At 39.1% G+C, this 23,893-nt stretch overlaps 1 protein-coding gene across 1 annotated transcript in view; it reads left to right on the top strand.

The window, feature by feature from the left end:
• Positions 1-953: 953 nt before the first annotated feature.
• The window catches only part of LOC149947919 (uncharacterized), a 33,128-nt gene continuing 10,188 nt past the window's right edge, over positions 954-23,893 (top strand). The window contains exons 1-2 of the mRNA XM_090170991.1: positions 954-1,632; positions 11,298-11,494. Coding sequence (XP_090027117.1) covers positions 954-1,632; positions 11,298-11,494 — 876 coding nt within the window. The remainder of the gene's footprint in view (positions 1,633-11,297; positions 11,495-23,893) is intronic.

Genomic DNA, 23,893 nt, shown 5'->3' on the forward strand with positions numbered 1-23,893 from the left:
GCGAGGTCTCTTATTTCCAGCCTACCGAGCATCCGTATTAGGAAGAGGGGGACCCAACAACTGGGAATAGCGCGGTGCCGGGGGTAGCCTCGCTGGGGGGGAGCCGGTATAGAGAAATATTTCAGAGTCTATATAGATCGCTATCCTAAGGGGGGAAGAGCGGCACGCAGGGGCTAAGCAAAATGGAGGCCGGCTTCCAGATTAAGCGGAGAATTCCAGGCGTCGCTCGAAAATGGGTTCGAGTTTTCGGGATTAACCGAGTCGAAACGAAACAACGGCGCCACGACGGCTCTTAGACACGCGACATCTCGCCGATTGTCCAAAGACTCGGACAATCGCTGGCCCCTCGTCATTCCGGCTTCGAAAGCGACGATATCCCGGAAGAGGATTTTTGCGTTCGAAATTCCTTTTTCTCTCTTTATCGCTTTTTAAATTCGCCGATGAGCGGCGGACGACGCCTTTTTTTGACTCCGGCGCGCGGACCGAAGAGAGAAAACGATCATATTTAACTCGATTTATCGCTCGCTCCGTGTTATAAATAAGATTATTCAATTAAAACCTTCAATTTTCGGTCCGTTGGGGGTTGTAAATGTAATTATAGCGCTCACTCGGTCGCCTTCCCTTCCAGAGACGCCGAAAGCCCCCCTTGTTATTCAATTTTGACCGAGAAAAGTTATGGACTAGAATGATGTAATATCGCTAACAAGATTTGTTTCCCGGCGGCCCACCGCTAATAATAACCCGAGAAAAGAAAAACGAATACTCCCAAGAAAAGACTACTTTTTCCGCGGTTAAGGAAATTTACCAATAAAGACCACGCTATTTTACGAAACGCTAAATTAATAGATCGACTTTTTTTAAAAGATCGTATCTCGAGTACGGTTTAGAGCGCGTGGATTCCCACTCGACGATTCGTTAACTATCGACCTAATTGAGCAGATTCATTATTAAAGATGGATTACTATCAAAACGCGTTCGAAAGTAGTTGCTCGCTGTCGGGGATGACCAACTCGGGTCAGGACATGAGTTCGTGCTCGGCTTCGGCGGGCGGACATCAACTCGCCTGTTCCCCGTACGCCGAGCTGCACGCCGCCTCGTCGCCATGTGGCCCGGGCGGCTCTTCCGTCAGCGCGGCGGCCGCCTCCGCCGCCGCCGTGGCTGGTATGCAAGTTTCGTCAGCTCACGCGGCCCAGGCCTACCATCACGCTGCCGCGGCCGCGGCCGCCGCCGCCAGGTACACTACGGCCGCCGCGGCCGCTGCCATGCCCAGGTCGTTCTCGGCGCCACCGAACAGCCCCACTGCCGCCGCCGCTGCTGCCGCGGCGGCCGCCGTCGCCGCGGCAGGATCCGCTTGCGGTATGATGGCACGCCCTCGTGCCGAACAAGGAAATATTAATGTTAGTGGCGGAAATCTGAGCGGTAACCTTGTAGGTTCGAACCTGGGAAACCTGAGCGGCGGAATGGTCTCGCCGGGAGGAAACTCTGGCCACCACGCTTCGCACCACGCTCATCACGCCCACGCCGCGGCGCTGCACCATCACCATCACGCGGCCCACGCTGCCCACCATCATCACGCGGCAGCCGCCGCCGCCGCAGCCGCAGCCGTCTTCCCATCAGGAATGACTCTTCAAAGTGAGTTCGATAATACTGATTTGTACCTTGTAAGAATGAGATCTAAGCATGAATTTTACGGGATACTATCGTTAAGCTTTTTTGTTGATTAACTAGAAAGTGGCATAGGTTCTAACTAATCGTCGGATATAGCCGTGTCCTATTGGTCAGCTGCCCAATGAAAACCTCTAGCCATTTTATCACATTCACGAAAGAAAGGTTATTGGTACGATGTGACGTTATTCTTTGAAGTCTCCTCACGCGGGCTATTTTCCATCCGACGATTTGTGTTAACTTTGGACACTTTCCAGGCCGATTTAATACTTACGAATAACAAAAACTAATATCACTAGATTCTTCCTACAAATAGGCAGCAGTTATAACTCGCGGAAAGCACGACCAAAATAATTAATTTCTTAACATAATTTTTCCGTCCAATTCAACATACTGGATTATTTAAACTATTTCATCTAAACTAGCTCTCTTCATATTGGTCATAACAAGAATGTATGGAAGTTACTAAGAATATTGGACTACAGGATTCTGATTCCCATCCTCGCAGCCTTTGTAGCTTAAATTCGTCCGCTTTCCCATTCAAGTTTGCGATATGGTATGACTTTGAATGCCCCTTAAATGCGGACGAACTTTCTCCACAAAAGCTGAGATGATGGTACCAGGGGTTAATGCTATGCTGAAATATTCTTAGTAACTTCAATACATTCTTGGTCATAATATATGAACCGAAATAATTAGCTTCGCAGCCGCGCGTCAACACGCGGAAAGACTGCGCAGATCCGACTGAAAATGCTACGTATTAAAAGCGTGAAAATAAGAAAGATAGGAAATTTTTAAAACCATAAAATATCGTAATTGTACGAGGACATTTTATAATAAAATTAAAATGTAAAACTGGTTATATACAAAAAGGAACAGTTCGTAATAGAGTAGTATCACCTCGTAGTTTTGGCCATGGCCGCCATTTTAGGCGCGTTTTTTTCTCTATAGGAAAAAGCATGGGTGACGTTGCGTGATGTAGCACTGACACTACTCTATTGTACTCCATATCAGTCGCGCTTATACTTTGAGAGATGGCACAGTATATCCGTTGATTGGCGCCAATTATAAAAACCTATTGAAAATAACTTTAACAGAGAGTATCCTACACGTAGAATTATATATTCCCAATAGCAACCCTGACTGCACACTGAACATTAACGTCACAGAAATCGGGTCAGAAACGCACCATATCCAAGTATAAAGATTCACTCGTATTTTTCATTAAACTGGATAAAATGGTCCTGGCACAGGCCATACGCGATTGAGGGTAAGGCGACATTTGGTGGTCCGGGCGGTTTAGGAGCCGCGCGGGCGACCGTCGGTCACCATCTTCGATACAATTATTTTGGGGATAAATTCCGCGTGAAGAGGCTCCAGTCGCGGCGCGGTCTTCCTCTTTTATGGGATATCTGGAACCAAAACGAGGAACATTTTTAGGCTCATTCGGGTCCACTAACCGGGTTAAGATCGGCGTTTACCGTTGTGGAATCCCCCTCCCCCCTTTCTAACTACGTTGGATAGAAAGATAGGCGAGAAGCGAGGAGGAAAATTAAATAATTTAATACTCTGGTTTGTTGGCCCTCGTACCTATAAGGCTCGGCGTGGCCTTCCCCGGGCCTGTGGCCCCCCTCCTGCCCCCCGCGTTCTTCTTTCCCGGCCAGTACGTAAGGAGAAGCTCTTTATTGGGAATAATTCGGTTTAGGAGCAAAACTCGGGCTTAGAATCTATGATGTACAAGCGGACTAGCGGCGTATAACTTAATTTCACTTCTTGTACACTCATTGAACGCCTCGTAGCGGTAAATCTGATAATAACCCTATTACTTCCCAGCCGGCCAATAGAAGATCGCCTTCCTCTTCACTCCGCTCGGCTTTAATTTCATTACTTTCAAAAACGGAGCCACCGCGCGTCCTCGGCCAGGGTCACTTTTAAACGGCGCCGCTTACATTTCTTCTTGTCTATTCATTCGCCACTTGTAAGCGATCGAAAAAGGCAATCTCTACGTTGCCTGTACCCGCTAATACCATTCTTTTAATTGCTCAAAAATTTAAACTCTTTACCATAAATATATATCTTTAACCGACGACAAACAGTAAAGACGTTCACACGTACCCTCATAGCGGTTCCTAGCGTTTCGAAATCTCTTTGCATTTGAGCGACGTTTCAAAACATTCTAATTAAAAATGAATGCACCCAGAAGAAATTTTTTGTATTTTTTAAACAAATAGACAAAAAGTTGCGAGACATTTTCTCCTAAAAAAGGCATACACATTTTATTAGGCGCAAAGAAATCCACGATTGACGATTTTTGTAGAAAAAAGGCTCATGGTTCGCAAAAACCGACTCGATTTCGTCACGAATCGCTGCCAAAATGGTCGACGAAGCGGTTCAGCCGAAGCGATCTGAAACGCTGGGACGCGCAACGGTCACTGTTCACACGACGGGATACAAACGTTGCGGTATGTGTGAACGCGACTATAATCTGTCGTGCCAAGTAAAAAGTTCCCGAATTAATCTCGTGTTGTAAGTAAAATATTTTGCTTGTCAGAAAAGGTACCAAGGCGGAAGATGGGTGCCGTCTAGGTTGGCCAGAGCCTTAATTATAAAGGGGCCTTTAATTCCTACCAAGAAGAAAGTTAGGAAAAACGTTTGGGGTTACTTTAAATTACTTAAAATTTTACTGGATGAAATTACAGGAAGCACAGAAATTGAAATTTCGAATATGAATAGCTATATTTTTCAGGCTTTAATAAATATACACAGGGCCTAAAATCCATCTAAGGAGTTCAAAAATAAATCTTAGCCTACACCTAACCCAAAAGTCCTGGCACTTCCATTGAAGAAGTATATAATCTCGTGTTGTACGTATGCATAGCTTGCCACAAGAATATTATGATATCGTGGTGTAAGTTAATTGCATAGCCTGCCACAAAAATAAAATAATATCGTGCTGTGTAAGTTAAATTCATAGCTTGCCAGAAAAATATTATAATATCGTGCTGTAAGTTAAATGCATAGCTTGCTAGAAGAATAATATAATATCGTGCTGTAAGATAAATGCATAGCTTGCTAGAAGAATAATATAATATCGTGCTGTAAGTTAAATGCATAGCTTGCCAGAAAAATATTATAATATCGTGCTGTAAGTTAAATGCATAGCTTGCTAGAAGAATAATATAATATCGTGCTGTAAGTTAAATGCATAGCTTGCTAGAAGAATAATATAATATCGTGCTGTAAGTTAAATGCATAGCTTGCCAGAAAAATATTATAATATCGTGCTGTAAGTTAAATGCATAGCTTGCTAGAAGAATAATATAATATCGTGCTGATAAGTTAAATGCATAGTTTGCCAGAAAAATATTATAATATCGTGCTGTAAGTTAAATGCATAGCTTGCTAGAAGAACAATATAATATCGTGCTGTACATTAAATGCTTAGCTTGCCAGTAATTGGCTTCACAAGTCACTAGTTGATGTCTATAGTGGTTATTAATTTCTGAGTATCAAGTCTACGTCAATGAGTGTCATATAAGAAATAACTTTTAGTTCTCTCGTTGAAGGTCCAACAGATTTATAAAATGTTGTATTATTTTTATTAAATGGTTTAATTAAAATCTCAGTTTATAGTACAGATTGTTATAGTGCTGGAGACTTAATAACTGTTTTAGGAAACTCACTCGCATCGATTGTGGCAGGCTCTTAAAGGATGACCACCGTATATTAATTGGTGTCGCTTCCTCTCAATTAAAATGGCTGACAAGACCGTCTGCTTGTAGCTTGAAAAACAGATAATAATCCATTGGTCAAGTCTTCGCAACGATGAATGGAGGAGCTCCATTTAAATTCAAACCCAATCTTTCAAAATGGTTTTTATTATAAAAAATAGTTATTATTATTGTCAGCATTTAAGAATTGTAATACCAATTTCTTATATTATGACGTATTCGGCAAAGGGGTTAGTTGGATCCTAGCTACCATAAAATAATCATTGAGGTTACTACTTGTATTTCGGTTGCGTGCTGTATTGAAGCGACAGCGGTGCTGGGGTACTTTTTACATATAGCCTACAAATTGTGTCGCCCCTTTGGATACTAATAATCTTATCAGCTTTTAATTTTAAAACGAAATTCGGATACTATATTATTTTTTTAGTGTACTTTCATTAAGATTTGAACATTTTCAAAAGTATTTTGTAAATTATCTAACTACCCACCTATTTGAAAATGCTGTCCCCATTTTATCAAATCCATTGCCTTCTTGGAAATTCTAGCACCGCCTCCGGGCGGAAATCAATAAATTATATATTTTCCCATAGATGTATTTTAAGACCATGGCTATATAGAATTCATTTTGGTATGCGTTTGGTTTTGGGCTCCAAAAGGGGTTCGAAAAAAGTTCGTTTAATTATTGAACCTTAATAAAGTGGAATATTTAATTCCGTTTTCCAAAATTGATACGAAGCCTATACAGCTCCATCGTAGTTACTAACATAAGAAACTAGCTTAGCAACCTCATTTACAGGGTGATATCCAAGCGCTTCGGTACGCCGAAATGCTTTCTCTAAGCTCCCTTACAAATTAAGAAACTTTCCTTTTCCCTTCCTTAAGCATGTTCAAGTATCCCTTCTCCATCACATGACATGATTTTGTATAAAATATTCTTTGTTTACTTTTTGGTTGACTTTGTCGCGATGCAGTGCTACAATATAAGATATCACAACTTTATGTTTAGTAAATCTCGCGTTCTAACCACCCGATGTCAAAATCATTTTACTTATTCCGTTATGAATAGACATCGCTTGAAAATGGTTGGAGAAAGTAACTAATTTGTTTCACACTAAATAATGTTCCTTTATTTTTTATCTGTATATTATCTTCAAGAAGTGTACCGTTTTCATCCTAAATGACTTAGTAAACTACACTTACTAAATAAACATAGCTTCCATGGACGCAAAGTTAAACTCGTGCAGTACAATGTAGGCCTTGGTTGAGAGTTTTCTGTAGTATATTTGAAAAACGTCAGTGTCAGGAATTACATTTTCATCAGATAATTTATTGTTATTATTATTATTATGTGGTTGAGCATAAAAGTTAACATACTTTCCTTTGAATATATTTGGATTCAGCATATTGTAATAGACCCAGTTCCATAACTGTAAGAAGCTTAGGTCAGATATTAGACTGGGTCTCAATTGTAATTTTTTCCCCGTAGAAACTTTAACAGCCTTAAGTGTGATCTCTAGATATATTAGGTGAAATGTATTCGCCTATACCTTAAGCTGTCCGGAGCTATATCACTACCAACGTTTTACATTTAGATCTTTCAAAAGAGTAGCTCGAGATTGGTAGTAAACTGGGCAGGTCAAAAGGATTCCCATACTGTTTCACATTTCATTGAAAATCACATTATTTCATCGGGGAAAGACGAAATAGCGTACTAATTTTCAAAATTTGTGAATATAATTTCCATAATATACCGTTCTTTCTTAAATTGATATCAAGACTGAATTCAGGTATCCAAGAATATTGGCTACCACACTCGCATACTTGGTATTGTTCTAGTTTTTAATGGCAAAACGTAAACATAGATATCGATGTGTTTAGAATCCCATATTCTTAGGTACCTGAACCTTGTTAAATATACATGAAATATTAGCTACGACGAAGGTATTAGGTTAGAGAGTTTGTAAAAGCGTAATCAATCGAAATGTAAACTCGAAGAGGGCGTTTACAGTCAGTCCGAGTGGCCCAGAAATGATATTCATCAGAACGGAGCTTTTTTCTTCTTTTATTTTTGTTCGTCTTGGGGTGTAATCAGTTTTGGGCTGGAGCCCTCCTATTTTATCATATATACAATAAGATTCCCCCGTTCCGGAATGCGCTTCGAGAGAAGCAGAAAACGGAATCTCCCAGTTAACTCGGTTACCAATTTCATTGCCGGAATCCCCCCCCCCCCCGGGGCAGACGCGCCTCCAGCCCCCCGCCCCTACGTATAAACGCGTTATCCGGTTAAGCGCGTACGTTACGTACTTGTATGTACGGACCAAATTTGATCAAGACCCATAAATCCGAAAATTTGCTGGCCAACATAATCTATATTGGACCGAGGCTTAACTCGTACAACGGTATCTCTTTATTGGGTTACGAGTAGCCTCCCTTAATCGCGTATACCCAAGCCGCAACCTTAACGGGACCGCGCCAGGCCAGTTCTCCAAATGTTCCCCGCCATTCGAGAGAAAAAGGGCACCCGCCTAGTACTTGGAGGCCGTATTTATAAAAGACGAGGACTGCTTTATGGCCGAATTCGACCAGAACTCTCCCTTCAAACGCCGGAATAAAATTCCTTCCTTCCGCGGTTTTACAAGTCGAGACTGGCCGAGATGGACTCTCTTTCGACGCCGGCCCGACTTCGCCGCTGGGCAGGCGACGCCGAGACGAACGCCGCGTCGTACTTCAACGTTTTCTTTTTTGCGGATTTTTCAAAAGGAAGTTTCGCGTCAAAGTGCAGTTAACGTTAATTGGAACTCGTTTCGCGTTCAGGATGCTACGCGGATGCTATTCGGACGTTACGTCTCGCGATTTACAAAAAACGATCGATACCTGAGGTACGAACACTTTCTTATCAAAATCCATTCACTCGCGAAAGAGAGATTAAACTCACGCGCTTATTTTACTTTGGTTATCTTTTTAGTCTAGGCTATGCTAGACCGATGGCATGTCGCAATACGCTAAAACCTATTCGTTTAACAATCGCGTTTCAATTCGAATCGCTCATTATCCGTTTAAAATATCCTATAGAATAATCCATTACGAAAATAGTTGGAAACAATGAAGTTGATAACCCATTAGAATAACTTAGCACAAAAATTGCTGTCTCTAGCTTTATTTTACCCCGTTTGACTAAATATTTTCGGAAATCGTGAAAAGTAGATAGTAGATAAGGAAACTTACGCTATGCAGCAATAATGTTTAAACGTTTCTAACCATATAAGATTATTAGATAGTCAATCTTATAATTCTTAGATAATATACACGTGGAGTTAGATTTTTATTAACTGCCTTAACTAGTAAACAAAATGTGATTTTTTATTAAAAAAAACCTTATAAATTAGAAGAAATAGTGCAAAAAGTACCTCTGATTTTTAAAGCTTTCTTTAAAATGCATTTTAGTAATCAAAAGTGAGATTGACGGTTAACTATATTATTCTTATTTTAAAATAATTATCTGAACATAAAAATTTATACTTTTAAAGCACTTCAATATCTAACAATGCATCGAGCAGTCCGCGATCGGAAATTAAAAATTTAAGGTCTCAGATTAATTCGGGGAATGTTCAAGCTTTCACTTAACTGAAATAGCTTCTAATTCTCGGTTAATAACTAAATAATGATGAATTTTAATTAATTAAGAGATGGTCTTCGAAATAGTGACCCAAGCTATTTAAATTAAATCCAGCCCAGTTGATTTTGAGTAGTGAATATTTGGTGGTCAGTTTTCGTAGTAAGTAACGTAGGAAATAGAGGCTCGCCGTGAATTTCGTAAGGCAGAGCGATGGGATATCCAGGCTAATTTAAAGGAGGTTTGCTAGTCGGTCTCGCGAACAGCGAGCTAAGTCGCTCCAAGATCGACTAATGCTCGGTGCACACAAAAGTTCAGTTTTGGGCCTCAGCAGATGTAACTAAATTGGGCGCGTGCAGTCCGTGAGACTAAATACGCAAACAAATGACTCGATTAATTCGATTCCCGGCGGGTGCAAAGACGGGAAGGCCGCCTCCCTCCCGCCCGCGTCCAGAGTGTAAATGATTGTACTTCAGTGGCGCCTCCCCTCCCCGCTTAATAAGAGGAACAAACTTTCTCCTCGCGCAAACCCGCCATTGTCGTCGTCGGAGAATTGTTTCCCTGCAGGACGTCCCACCGGATATCCGAAATAGCTCCCTGGTACGCGCCTCTCCGCATCACTTTTTAATCGTTTGTTAATTCCTCTTTCACTTTACGCGCGCTATTCGCAATTTTCAATGGAATTCTCTTTCGTGGTATACACGTGCAGTGTACAAAAATACAGTTTTCAAATATATCCGCAAGTAGCGCGATGATTGGCCAACAAAGCCAATGCACCTCGCCATAACTGAACAATAATCTTTAGTTCATTCAACCGTAAGATAAAAATGAAGATCAAAACGGCACTTGCCACAATCATAACGAAGAGCGTACTCGGATTATCGTTTCGAGGCGTGTGCGCAGAAATATTCTGAAGGGAAAGAGCGAATCTTTCTTATCATGCACTGAAATGTTTGTCATCATAGTAAACATTAAAGATTCAGGCGAATTTTGTACGTAACTAAAACTAACTAGATAAAGATGCCCGAATTTTAAAATTCGATTTGTTATCTAAGATATTTGAGGTAACTTGTTACACTGAAAAAGTTTATAACTACTTATAGCTAACGTTAACTAACACCAACACCAATCTAACACAGGGATCTTCTAGCCTTTTATATTGGTAACGGGTATAGTTTCAATTAAACTCTGAAAAAGGCTAAGATATATCTTTCTTCGACGCGAGTTAGATCAGGTGCAAGCAAGCACTGGTATGTTTACCGCTTATAAATAAAATGAGAATACAGTTAATGAAAACTACCTAGTTAGCTTGCTCCGATTTCGAATTGTAGAGAGCCAAATAGAAAAGAGATAACCTTCTGCACAAATAAAGTGTCAAAAGTTCAAATTTACAGTGCTATGTGCTATTGTTATAAATTGAAAAATAAATTAAAATACTATTAAATTTATTAAAGGCCTAGGCTTAGTTAAGAGTCTGACATTTAAGAACATTAACTAAGAAATCCCGCGGGAGCCTGTAGGTAATCTAAAACATTTCAGAACAATTTTGGAACATTTCAAAGTAATTAATTACAATTTTGTTTTCACTGTCGGATTATCCAATAGCTTGGATATGCTTAAGCCTACGGGCCCGGAAAATGCCGAAAGGCAAATGGGCCTGATACGCGATACGAGAACGATCAAGAGGGCCCTAATAAACCTGATGCCCAGGTGCCTGGGTGCTATAGTAAATCCGCCAACGCTTGTTGTAGAATTTGTATTTTTTAACCGTCCTTCTGGTGTAGACCCGCTGAGTAGGTCAAAAGATATCAGGCCCTAACTATATGTCTAGGTTTTCTATTAAACATTTATGTGTCTCAATATTCTTTATTCTATAAATAATACGAGTCATCTTTACGAATGGTTTTAGTACGGCAAAATGTGTATGAACTTATATAGAAAACCATTCGAAAATTCTAGAGCTCGGCGAAACAGATAAATTAACCGCTAAAGTTTTGATTAACCATAAAAATTACGATTAACTGTTTATCCATGGATATTATCCACGGCTATATAGTAATTTAACATGTAAAAAAATCGTTTTTTCCCGGATAATTTTCGTTTGTGGATAAAAATAAATAAAGTGATTATTTCTTATCCAAACGCCGAGCTCTAGAAAATTCACATCGTATCGAATTTCAACTAAATACAGCGTGAAAAAAATGCTTTCTTCGAGTGTCAATGTTAATACGCGTTTACATTTAACATTTTACTTCTGAAATCTAACCAATGTATTATTTGTTTCGCAGCTGGTTTGCCGTACAAAGTGTACCCGGGACACGAGGGAGTGCTTACCGAGAAGCGTAAACAGAGGCGAATTCGAACAACATTCACCAGCGCTCAATTGAAGGAGCTCGAAAGGGCTTTCCAAGAGACTCACTATCCCGACATCTACACTCGCGAGGAAATTGCGATGAAAACAGATCTCACTGAAGCCAGAGTGCAGGTACGTTCCTCTAATTAAGAAGCGTACCACTGTCATATATTTGAGACGGGAATCACGCGACGTAAAAGCCTATGGGACATAATATGATATTTTAATAAAGAAAATGGACAATTCGACAGTCTATGAAATAGATGATAAAATTATCGAATAAGTAGATAAGTCCATTATGAAAAGGGATAATAAAGCTGAACCCTAAATAAATTTGAAGAAATTTAAAAACTTACTAATAGCTCGTGCCGATAGGTCTTTGAGCAAACAAAAAAACGCGAAACTCGGACCAATAGATCTTCGAGTGAATAATTAAATAAAATAAAATAAAATAAAATAAAATAGCCAGAAAATCCAACGGTAGACCGGTTTCGTCCTATTTGGGACTCGTCAGTACCGTGCGGGAAATCTGGCTTGCGACTATAACGCCGAATAGAGAAACTAAGCCTAAATATTAAAAATTTCAAAACGAGTTGCATAGCAACGGAAAGTTAAGTTAGAAGAAACCAGCTATGGACTCTGCGAAGTGTGATAAAATACGCGTATTTTATCATAGCAACGGAAAGCCTAATAGGGGAAGAGTGGTGGAGATTAGTAGTCTATGAAATAGTCTTTTTTTTTCAATTTTGTTAGCATATTCTAAAATTTGTAGCTTTAAGTTGCTCTATTCTACGAAATGATGAAATAGAATAAATTAACAGATTACAAATATGGTATAATTTAATTATACTAACGCGAATAAACGGTTATGATCTTCGGTGGAGACGGGACAGTATCAATGATCCGCGGAATTTATCAAAAATTAAAAATATTCTAAACCGTAACAATAAAGGCCGGGGCCAGTCATTTCATTTCCGTAGAGCCAAAAAGCGGGTCGACGCTTTATAGATTGAAGAACCGCTTAAAGCTTTTAATGTAATTGGAAAGTCAAAACATCATTCAGTGATTATATTTCAATGGCGGGCAAGCTCCCTCGGCTCGGGAACAAAGCTGGCCTCCGCAATCGCGCTGCTGCAATTCTCATCATTAAACTCTCGTCTATAGACGCGATGCAGGGAGGTCACTCTTCGGGAAGAATTTTCTCCTCGGGAGTCGGTGGGGCCTGAGGTTCTGGTCGTTTAGGCCCATTTTTCTCCCCGGAATGGCCGCCGGATGCCCTTTTGCCAGTAATGCCGTCCTCCCTCCCTCCCCCTGCCGATTGTAAAGTAGTATCTCTCGCCAAATTTTACTCCGCCGGGTAGCGAAGGGCTATTGTCTCCACCCGCCCAAAAACTGGTCGCGATTCCATCTTTCGGAAAGGGCACGCAGTTGGCGTTGTTTAACGCGACTGAACGCTCCGTCGAGCGTCCAAACCCGAATGGGAATATGGACCCTCGTATGACGCCGATATAGGGCCATTCGCTAAATATAATAGTTCGCTCGGTGCGTTCTTTACGAGGACATAAGTGGCGCGTGCCGCAATGTCCTTTTGGGGGAACCGCGCCAGCCTACCCGGAGATGAAAATGCGAAACGAAAGAGTAGATGAGCTGGAAATGATTAGGAGTGCTTTTCGAGCCGCCTCGCCTGGATCCTCTTCACACACACACACCATCCTCTTCCGCAAATCCATTGTTGTCTATTTCCTCGCCACAGCATCCATACAAAACACTTACCTCAATTAAGAACCGATACTATCGATTCTACAGTATTGAAAACGTTGCGAGGTTCAAACAACTCGAAAAAATCAAATAACGCGAAAGTGTCCAATTTAGATCCAACTGGAATGAGGACCTATCCATTTTGAATTCGATTTGATTTGCTTCGAATACTTTTGATCAAATCGGAATAAAATTTAATTTCATATATTGTAATTGCATCAGATACAATTTTCGATCAAATTCGATTTGGAATCTGACTAATTTTGGATATAGCTTTGGAATCAAAATATTGCTACGATTTTCGTCAGAGACAGTAATATATTTCCTATATTTGTGACTTTTGGCGAAACCAATTAGCCAATAATTCTACGTTTTGAGCAAATTCAGTAAAACAAACAAGCAACTCTCAATTTTGGTACGAAAAGAACATGAGCATCGGGCTTTCTAATTTCGGACCAATTGAAAAGATGACTGCTTGGAAATATAAATCTATTTTTGTTCGCCATTGATTTTCCGCGAAAGATGAAGTTGTATTGTGTCGTGTAGCCACCCTTCCCCGGTCGGATATTGACACGTGCCGAGCATCGTTCTGGATCACTCCTCGGGAGCCCCCCTCCGTCCCCTACCCTGCCCCAGCCAGTGGCTTACAACGATCAACACGTGGACTGTAGATGGTGAACAAGCTCCGAATTAGTTTTCCCTTTCGGCCATCTGCCTTAAACAAGATTAGAACAGATGCAACTTTAGGCCTTTGCGCGCTAGTCTTTTAACGCATTATACGCATTCGCCTCTTTTCACTTGGCTTTCTAACCATGTTCAAGCTTTGGAATTTTACCCTGGTTTTTACCAATTTTCTTATTTTATTCGTTTGATAATTTCATTTCGTTTGAATATATTATTGTAGTTATAATAGGGTGTTATTGCGAAGTGCGTTTAATATGGCGGAGTGGTTAGCACTTTCGCCTCGCAGCAAGAGGAGCCGGGTTCGATCCCAGCTTGTGGCACTGGGTGAAAATTCGGAACAACTCTTTCTGCGTTGAGTTTGCAAGTTCTCTCCCCACTGGATTAAGGGCTTTTCCTCCAATCTCTTCGGTTTCCCCTTCCATAAAAAATTGTTGAGGTTAACGGTAATAGTTAGTGTAGGGAGCTGTTGGCTCGCGTGGCTTGAAGGGCTTGCCACCACTCTCCTACGCATCGTAACCCGGCCACCTGAGTTAATGGCTTTAAAAGTCGCTTGATGACTTAGGCCTAAGGTTGTGCCTTGGGTATTAGCCTAGCTTGGGTATTAGCCTAGCTGATTTTTATGGCACCAACGAATTATATTTGTCAGTAAAGAAATACGAAACCCTGACAATTCTAAGACTAAGAAAAACCGATATATTAATCTACCTTTATTATTTTTAGCACGTATAACCGATAAATAACTCGCAAAATAATTTTAAAAAAGAATTGTTTTTTTTTAACTCTGTAATGCTAAGTAATAAGTAAACTTAAAGCTTTATATCTTAAAAGAAAGGTATATATGGCATTTAAATCAGAAACTACCATAAATATTAACCTCCTTATTGTTAGAAACAATGCTCGGGAAAAAATAACTTTAAAGCACAATTAACAATTCTGACAACAATTAATAAATATAATTATATTTAAAAAATTTTACTTTAAGTTACCAAAAAATATTAATAGAATAATCAAGCACGTTTGATATTTAAGAATGCAATAAAAACGTAGGCTCATTAGTCGAAAAATTCAATAATAAAGACCGTTTAGTCGTCAAAAAGCAAGTTTAATAAGTAAGTACGTTTAGTTGTCGGAAAGTTTAATAAGCAATTACTTTTAGTTGTCGAAAAAATTGTACAAACCAGCACCTTCAATTATCGACGAATTCATTGAAGAAGCACGTTCAGATGTTGAAATTTCGATTCATAAGCAAGAACGTTCAGTAGTCGAAAAATGCAATAGCCAAGCACATTTAGTTTAGTTTTAATGATATTTTGATTTTAGAATTCATACTGATGTCGCGAATTTCACGTTAATTTGGTTGTTTTCCCTCCACCACGTGAAACCATTTCATTAAACTAGAAAGAATATTTATAAGCTACGTATATGACATCATTGAATAGATTTTAAATAAGGGGTCTCTTTATAAGCTCGGTCACTTGCCCGCGGCTGGTTGCGGGGAGCCGACTACAATAGTTGGTTCTACAAAGAACGGACCCTTCTGCCACACTCTATTGGAAAGGTCTTAATCCCGGAACAAAGCTCTTTGTACGGGTACTAAGCCCACCGTTTTGTATTGCACATTTAACATTCGTAAGCGTTGAAGTGAAAAAGAGCCCGATCCTCCTGATTTATTTGTTCGTATGGTGCGCCCATCTGATATCAAACACCGTATAAAAATAAATCTACAACTATATAAAATAACAATGAATTACTACCAATAATTAAGTATGCCACTGAAGCTTGAATTTATATGTTTTGTTTTTTTTTTTGGATTAGCGCGCGTGGAACCAACGACTGCGCAATATCGTAAATTTTGTAAATCTAACTTTACTAACTTTTAATTAAATGGTTAAATAAATTAAAAACTTTAAACGGCTGAAAACGGAGGGCATGTTACCTCCGAAACGTACCAAAACATTGGCGGTTTTTGAATGTTTTTAATAAACACAATTTTAAAGTTTTTAATTTATTTAATCAAACCTTAGTTTTGAAAAGGGTTTTTTCCTAAACAAAAGAATATATGAGTTCAATGGATTTTTAAGTCTGTTTTTAATTCGCATAAATCTAGATTGAAACAGTCAAAATGCAATCTAGCAGCAATTAACACCATTGGGGCCCATAAATTTTAAAGTAATCTTCCTGAAAATTCTAGTAAAATAAAATCTATTAAAGGGACCACAGAAATTGAATTTCCGAAAATAACTCGACATATTTTTGTAGCTTTAAGCAAGAATGAAAAAGGGGGCTGAAAGTTTTCAAACCGTATCTACAAATAAATTGAAACTATCGTCTCTCAAAATACCTCTAAATTAGTCCTAATTACGTATATTATTAAAAATAAATGATACATTTCCTTATAGTTTTAATAACGTAATTAGTACTAATAACCCTAAACACAGAGAATCTCAAATCGAAAAACTCCACATCTATGGGAATTTTACGTGCTTGGCTTCAAAAGGAATTGTTAAGTTAAAAGTTAAAATCCTTTTCAAAAGGAATTGTCTGGGATTTTACTTTGGTTTCGAGAGGTCAATAACCCTTGCCTGAGACCTAAAGTAATGAAATATAGGAGTCATATAGCCTTTAATCTTAGTACTAGGTAATTCTATTTCAAGTTTAGAGAAAGATGGTGCCAACACCAAATGATAAAGTTGTTCGCCCGTTCTAGTTGATATTTTTTGGCCCCTCGAGATCCAGATTTCAATTATATCCCTAGTTTATATTTTACCTCATACAAAAACGTTAAAAAGTTAATAACCCCAATTCATTTCATGGAGCCGTAGATGCGACTTAGTCTATAGAGTGTTGTCGTCTGAAACCCAGCGACGTCACCATTGTAATTTGCCTATTGATAAAAACGGTAACTGTCATGGCGGCCACTATTAACACTACAGCTGTGACGTTACAAGTTGTCAAAATCGTATCAGACTTGCCAAATGGTAGAAATAAAAACGAAAGCCTCTGGGTCATAATCTGGCCCTTAATGGGTTAGAGTGTGCAATAACTGGTGGCTTTACCGGGGAGTCGGGGTCCGGCTCTTGTAACCCATAAGGGCGGTGGCGCACTGGGAGATGTTAGCTCTGATCAAATGGTCCTATCTCCACCTCCGACTTCGGTCAGGTTTGGGCTGGATACTGAACTTCGGTTCAGGCTAACGGAGAGGGTCCAGGCAAACTGGCCGCCTCGGCGGATTGGGTAGCCTGCTGTGGGGTGGCGAGCCTCCATATGCGGGCACGGCGGTCCTGTTTCCCGGCCTTTTGGGACCCACCGGGATCTCCGGTGCCAGCTGTGCCGGGTTACTTGGGCTGCTGTGTGCTCGTCGTTCCCCTTTAGGAGCTCTTTCCAAAGGGTTTGGCTCCTTACCTTCATAGGTAGGGTGTCGGATGGAGTTGCTATAGCATCCATTCTAAATCCCACTGCTGTGTGCGAAGTGGGGATTGGTCCACCCATTGCTGCACCTTCTGCTGGGTTGAGTGGCTTGCGTCAAAGGTGAGACCATCAGTAGTAGGGTTCCGCTACCCATGCTGGATTTGTCATCTGTCCGGGCTTGGGGACGTTGGCGTAGGGCACTATGATGATAGGCCTCCGGTGGTATGGTCTTTGTTACTAAGTACACCGGGCTATAAATTCTGACACACTCTGGGTCATAATCTGAAACGGGGCAACAAAATTAGCTTTTCGTGCCATCCTCTTATATTTCGTATACAAATTCGTTTACTTTTTAATCACAAAACTTAAATTCGAGAGCAGATAAATTTTCGCGGATAGGAAAAAGAATCTCTGCAGTTCTATAGATTTGGCCCAAACCATAAATATTATGGTTGTTTATTGGTAAACAGTAAATTTGCTTCGCACCTAGTTACAGCAAGAAAAGTACTATTTCATTTCATATTTCCTAAATGGCCACCCAAAAGGTCGTTTTTTAAGTATATTAATATTATCAATATAATATTAACATAATAAATAATATTTCACTATATAATAATAATAATCAGCTAGGCTAATACCCAAGTCATTGAGTGACCTTTAATGCCTTTAATTCAGGTGGCCGGGTTACAATGCGTAGGAGGGTGGTGCCACGTGAGCCAACAGCTCCTTATACGCTAACTATTACCGCTAGCCTGTGAAAGTTTTTATGGAAATGGGAAACCGAAGAACTATAGGGAAACCTCTTCAACCAGAGAAGACAGAACTCGCAAAACTCAATGCGGAAGGAGTTGCTCCGAGTTTTCACCCAATGGAACAAACTGGGTTCGAACCGAGGCGAAAATGCTAACCACTCCGCCAACCCGCTTGTAAATATTTCAACAAATCTGATATTTAATATCTGGTTGAACCATCCAGTGGTGTATTAACCCATGGCAGAGCCCCTATGCTTCAAATTTTTTGGGCCCATAGACATCCACCTGCCCCTAGTGGTACATAAATAAAAAAAAATAATCAGCTAGGCTAATTCCCAAGCAAAACATTAGGCCCTAGTCATCTAGCAACTTTTAATTCAGGTGGCCGGGTTTGAATTTCGTATAAATTTGGATTGTCGACATCCACCCGCTCTCTGTGGTATATGGGCCCCTGCTCTGGGTGGTTGGATAGGGCGGTACTGAAACAATGGCGAATATAGTGGTTTAAAATTTCGGCAATGGCGTCGGCCAGGTTTTGGCGCCAATCAAAGTCTATCTTTATTCTTGCTATCACCGCTTTCAACTCAACTCATTTCATACTTCAATAGGTAATTTACCTGCAGAATTTATTTCAACTTTATTGATGAATACATTAGTAACGCAATACATACATTTTTAACGCAGAATTTCAAAAATCTTTCCGTTAGCAAAGTAATGACCAACTATTCAATCGTGACCTATATATTATTAAACAAAACACGTCGTTCGAGGTAATATTCTTCGAATTTGAGATCTAAATCTGTTTTGTGTTTCGTTTATATAAACTTAAACCAACATTTTTCAGAGTATTATCAGACTGGCCGAGTTTTAAATTGGCTGACCAATAGAAAAAATAAATCTACAAAAAATCCAAATTTTTGGATTATGGATTTGTCAGTGCTGAAAATAGGTTTTAGTAGAAAAAAATTACAAGGATAAATCTACGATTCTAATGGTTCATATGTTACTTATGCTATGCTATTAATCAACTTATAACATACTGAAAATTTCTAAAAGATAATGGTCATTTTTCATTCACGAGCACTGTGTGTTTTGACACTTTTATATTGTCACCAAAATAATAATCAATACGCTCCTTTAACCAGTTAGGTAGCCCTATAGCCCATTAAAAACAAAAATTTATGGCGAAAACCGCATCAAAAAATATTGAGTCGTTAATTTTTAATAAAATAAAGAAATTTCGGGAAATCGAAAAGCGCGCGTCCGCCGCGGCACCTGGTGAGAAGTCGGTGAGTCAGAAAAACAACATAAAAGCGCGCGCTGCTGAATACGCAAAAAATAGGTTTTGCACGCGCGGCGCGTTCCATTTATAAGAGACCTAAGCCTAAATTTGCCCGATTTTAAAAGTTAGGATAGTTCGCAAATCGCTCATACGGGGTTAGGGGCGCTGGCAGCAGCCCATAAGATGGCGGTGAAAATTCAAACCCAAACATTTTTCGGTTCACCTTTTTGGGCCAAAAGCAATTTTTTCAAGACAAAAAAAAAGGTACGTGTTAGTATATTGAACGTCTTGTTAATCTTTTGATACGGAAATAAGGCCTAATTTGGAAAAACTTGGCCGTTCCCCTTTAACACTTAGAACATTGTTTATAAGATAATTTTAAATATGAACAATCTTCTATTTATGGACGTTATTGTAGATTAATAAAACTCGGGATTATCAGAGACTATCCCAAAGGTTTGCTCGGGCTCCAGTCGGAAAAATCAATAAAAGCCTCGCCTAAAGAATTAAAACGGATCTCTTTATATGCATGAAGTGAATTTCTTTTTCCCTTTTTTCCACATACGCGTATGTTGGCACCCTGAGGCTTCGGCTTTCCCCTTCCTCGTATGAAAGTCTGAAAGTAGATTGAGGGTGGAAGAAATTTCAGAGAGAGAATGAAAATATCTTCGGTCTGTACAGGCGAGGGAGTGTCAAATAAAGATGGCGTCTCTTTCATTCATTTCCCGCCCAGTGCTTTCCCCCGCTCTCCCGCTCGTGCACTCTCTTTCCTTTCCGTTTCGTATTGGTCGAGAAATAGTTCCTCGGAAGCCTGGTGGGTGTGGTATCGAGCCTCTGATGGAGAAAAAAAACCGCCATCTAGCGCCAGAGCTTCAACACTTTGGACAGCGAAATTCGTATTTTCTGGCTCTTGTTCAGGGTGAACTTTCCCGTCATCCATCTTCATTTTTTTTAACCCCATCTCTTACAAAACCTTCCCTCTTGTTTTTTTTTTGTGTTTTGTTTAGTTCGAACCACCGGTACGGGCTTCTTTTACGCTATATACGCGTGTACGATGTAATTGTTATCAGAAAATACGTTGATCAAAGCACCGAGTTAAAAATTACCCGCGTCATCAGGAAAAAAATATTTATCTCTGTAGAATACGAGACCCAAGTGGCTTCCTTTATATCCTTGAAAAATATCGGTCCTTGGTTCATAAGTTTCACTCGGGGAAAGCGAAGCTGCACGAAAAAAATATCTCGTTAAGTTAGATAATAAATATAGTTATTTGTAAAACGAATAATATTCTTTTCTTATACTTTTTTCAGACGATAATCGAATTTAGTCAACTAAAGTTTATATTGTACACGTATTTCAGTTTAAAACTTCATATTAATAAACACGGTTTTATAACCCTCGTCTGAAAACAAAATTTATGATTATCTAAAATTTTAATGTTTGATAATATAAAATATTTATTAAGCCTACAATTACGGAAATTTCAATTCGGAAACCTTGTTCCATTGTCGCTTATAGAATAGTTTCGTTATAAATTATCAGTGGATTTATTTCCTAACACCGCTAATAATAACTTCATCCAGAGCAGCACCATTTTAGGTGCAGAGCTATATTTATATTCCAAATACTGGTATTATACTAAAAAAATTATTGTAAATATATATTTTGAGTTTCATTTAATTTCAAGCGCGTTCGTATAGTTAATTCATTATTCGGTAACGTATAAATATTTGAAACCCTGGCTCTTTAACCGAGGAGTAACCCACTAAACCAAAGCCTAAAAGAAAGTGAGGCGGTGTTGACACCAGAGACTAAACTGGACACGGGCCTATATGGTCACAGTCAGCGCGGAAGGGTATCGCGCGCCCTAATAATTCGCCCTCTTTGCAAAACTTGGAGCCAACTCCCCGAAGTATACAATACGGATCTAATAGAAGACCAATAGAGGGAGTCTTTTATGTATTGTGCCCCTGTCGGGCGCTGTCTGTGTTGACATTCCTATTCCCCGTAGCGTCGCGGGCACCTGCGCCCTCCCTGATTGTAGGCCCAAATATCTACGAACACTTCTCCTCGTAGGGCCGACAGAAGGGGAAGCCCCGGGTTACTATTTATCCGAAATATTAACGCTTCGGTGCACTACGCGTGTAGATGCCTCTCAGGATAGGCTGCGGCAGAGAGTGTAAAAGCTCGACTGAAAATACTACGTAAAAAAAGAGCCGGTCTTGTACCCCCGGATTATGTAAAGCTCCGTTTTATTTGGATAAAGGCCGAAACACCCGACACCCGCGTGATAAACTAAATAGTAAGATAACAGCCCGAAAATCAAAAATAAATGTTTTAGCGTACATAAAATCCAAAAACCAAAAGGTTTTTAAATATATGAAAGTTCTAATCTAAAAAATGATTTGGGTATATGAAAGTTCCAAGCAAAAAATTTTATTAGCTAAATAAAGTACTATAGGAAAAGATTTAGCTATTAAGAAATTCACGAACAAAGTTTAGCTTTAAAAGGTTTTACGTTGATACTCTGTTATAAAAGCCTTCAGACATACACGTTTAGCTATAAAAACCTTCTGAAAAAGAATTTTGGCTATAAAACCTTCAGGCAAAGACGTTTGGCTATAAAAACCTTCAACAAAAGGCTCTTGGCTATAAAAACCTTCCGGCAAAAACATTTGTCTATAAAAACCTTCAGGCAAAGAAAACCTACAGTAAAAGACTTTTGGCTATAAAAACCTTAAGCTCTAAAACTCTTAAGGGCAGAGATATTTCGCTCTAAAAACCTTCAGGTAGAGGCGTTTAGCTACAAAAGCCTTAAGGGCAAATACATTTAACTATAAATCCATCATCATTTTATATCATACTTTATATTTTTTTCACTAGAAAGAATTAAATGACTAAAAACGTCGATATAAAAATTAATAATTATAATGGGTGTTTTCGATTGCCCGATAAGGACAGTTCTATCAAAAAGTATATTGTGTCATGTTTTCAATTGGGAACTCTTTAGTTTGTAAATTCAAAGAAATTTAAAAACATTTGACGACTTCGGAACCTGTATTTTTCCCCGGTAGGTCGTAGACAAAAGATTTCAAAGACAATCGTAGAATGGTAAAATTTAAGTCGGGTCGTAAACGGACCATTTTCCACTAACAAGGAGACATCCCGAAGTGTAACCCACCGATTTTGTTCAAACTCGGGGGATTGGTAGACCTTCATGTATCATGAAAAATCCCAAAGGGAATTTATTCAATGGGCAACCGTTTTGCCATGGCAACGAAAAATGTTTTTGACAACACAAAATATTAAATTTTCCCATTGAAAATAGCATGGGATTTTGACCTCAAATTGATCAATTTTGATGGTTTTTTTTGGCAATTTTTATCTATTTTTTCTATTTTTGGCATTTTCGAAATTTTGAAATTTGTTAAAATTTTTCACAGGAGGGTCTTAGGAATCGGTCAGAATCGCATGTTATTTTCAATGGGAAAATTTCCATTTGTTGTTGTAAAAAACATTTTTCGTTGCCATGGTAAAACGGTTGCCAATTGAAAAAATTCCCTCGGGGATTTTTCAAGTTACATGAAGGTCTAGCAATCCCCCGAGTTTGAACAAAATCAGTGGGTTACACTTCGGGATGTCTCCTTGTAAGTTATGAAAACTAATTGCTACTACCCAAAATAACTTTTTTGTATAAAATGTTTGGAATGCTTTGAAATGATTTACTGAATTACAATTTTAAAATAAAACATTACCAGTAACTCATCAAGATAGCAGCATTCAACATAATTTCGTCGCAGGCGAAGTGAAGCAGACGCGTAAGGTCATGTAAATTAGAGCGTTTGAAGTGAAATCTTTTCCAAATCCTAATGAAGCTAAAATTTATATAATTTATCATGGCAGTAAATATATAAGTAAAGAAGTCTGATGCACCTTTACACTCTAAACATTATATCAGTGACCTTTACGTTTTACTCACAAACCAACAGAACAGAAACGAAACCTTGACAAAAAAATTAATTTTTAACGATGACCTAGGATAATTTAAATTATGGAGAGGAAATTATGGAGTAGACTGGGTAGGTAGGCTTGGCAACGTTAAACCATTGACTTAATACAATATAGACATATATAGCGGAAATAGTTTGAACTTGAGAATTCATTTTCGTCCGCTAGTTGTTGGCACGCCACGTGTTTTTATAGTTGTTACAATGAAACAAGGAAAAGCGTTCAATTTAATTTTCCAAGAACACAACTATACTGTTTTTTCCAAAAGTAAAAAAGTGACAAATAATGGTAAATACATATTTTTTAATTAGATAACACAATATTTTGCTTCTAAAACAAAAAGTTCACCTTCCGCCACTAATTATAATCAGTTTCCACTACTAAACCAAAGAAAAAGCCGTTATTACTTCTTATTTCGAACGTCTAGCAGACGAAATTATATGTACACGCATTTATGTTAATCTAGTAATACTGCCTGCCGTAAGATGGCGCTACAGGCTGAGGTTTTAAGTTTTAGCTCGAGCTACGTTACCGTAGGTGTGACGGAAAGCCCGTATTTAGGGAAAACAGTTTTCCATTCCAGGATACGGTCATTCATATTCCTAGGATGGATGGCGTTCAAAGTAGGGTACTCCTATC

The sequence above is a fragment of the Leiobunum rupestre genome, chromosome 4 (genome assembly GCF_980474605.1).
Source record: "Leiobunum rupestre chromosome 4, qqLeiRupe1.1.hap1, whole genome shotgun sequence".
Classification (NCBI taxonomy): Eukaryota; Metazoa; Arthropoda; class Arachnida; order Opiliones; family Sclerosomatidae; genus Leiobunum; species Leiobunum rupestre.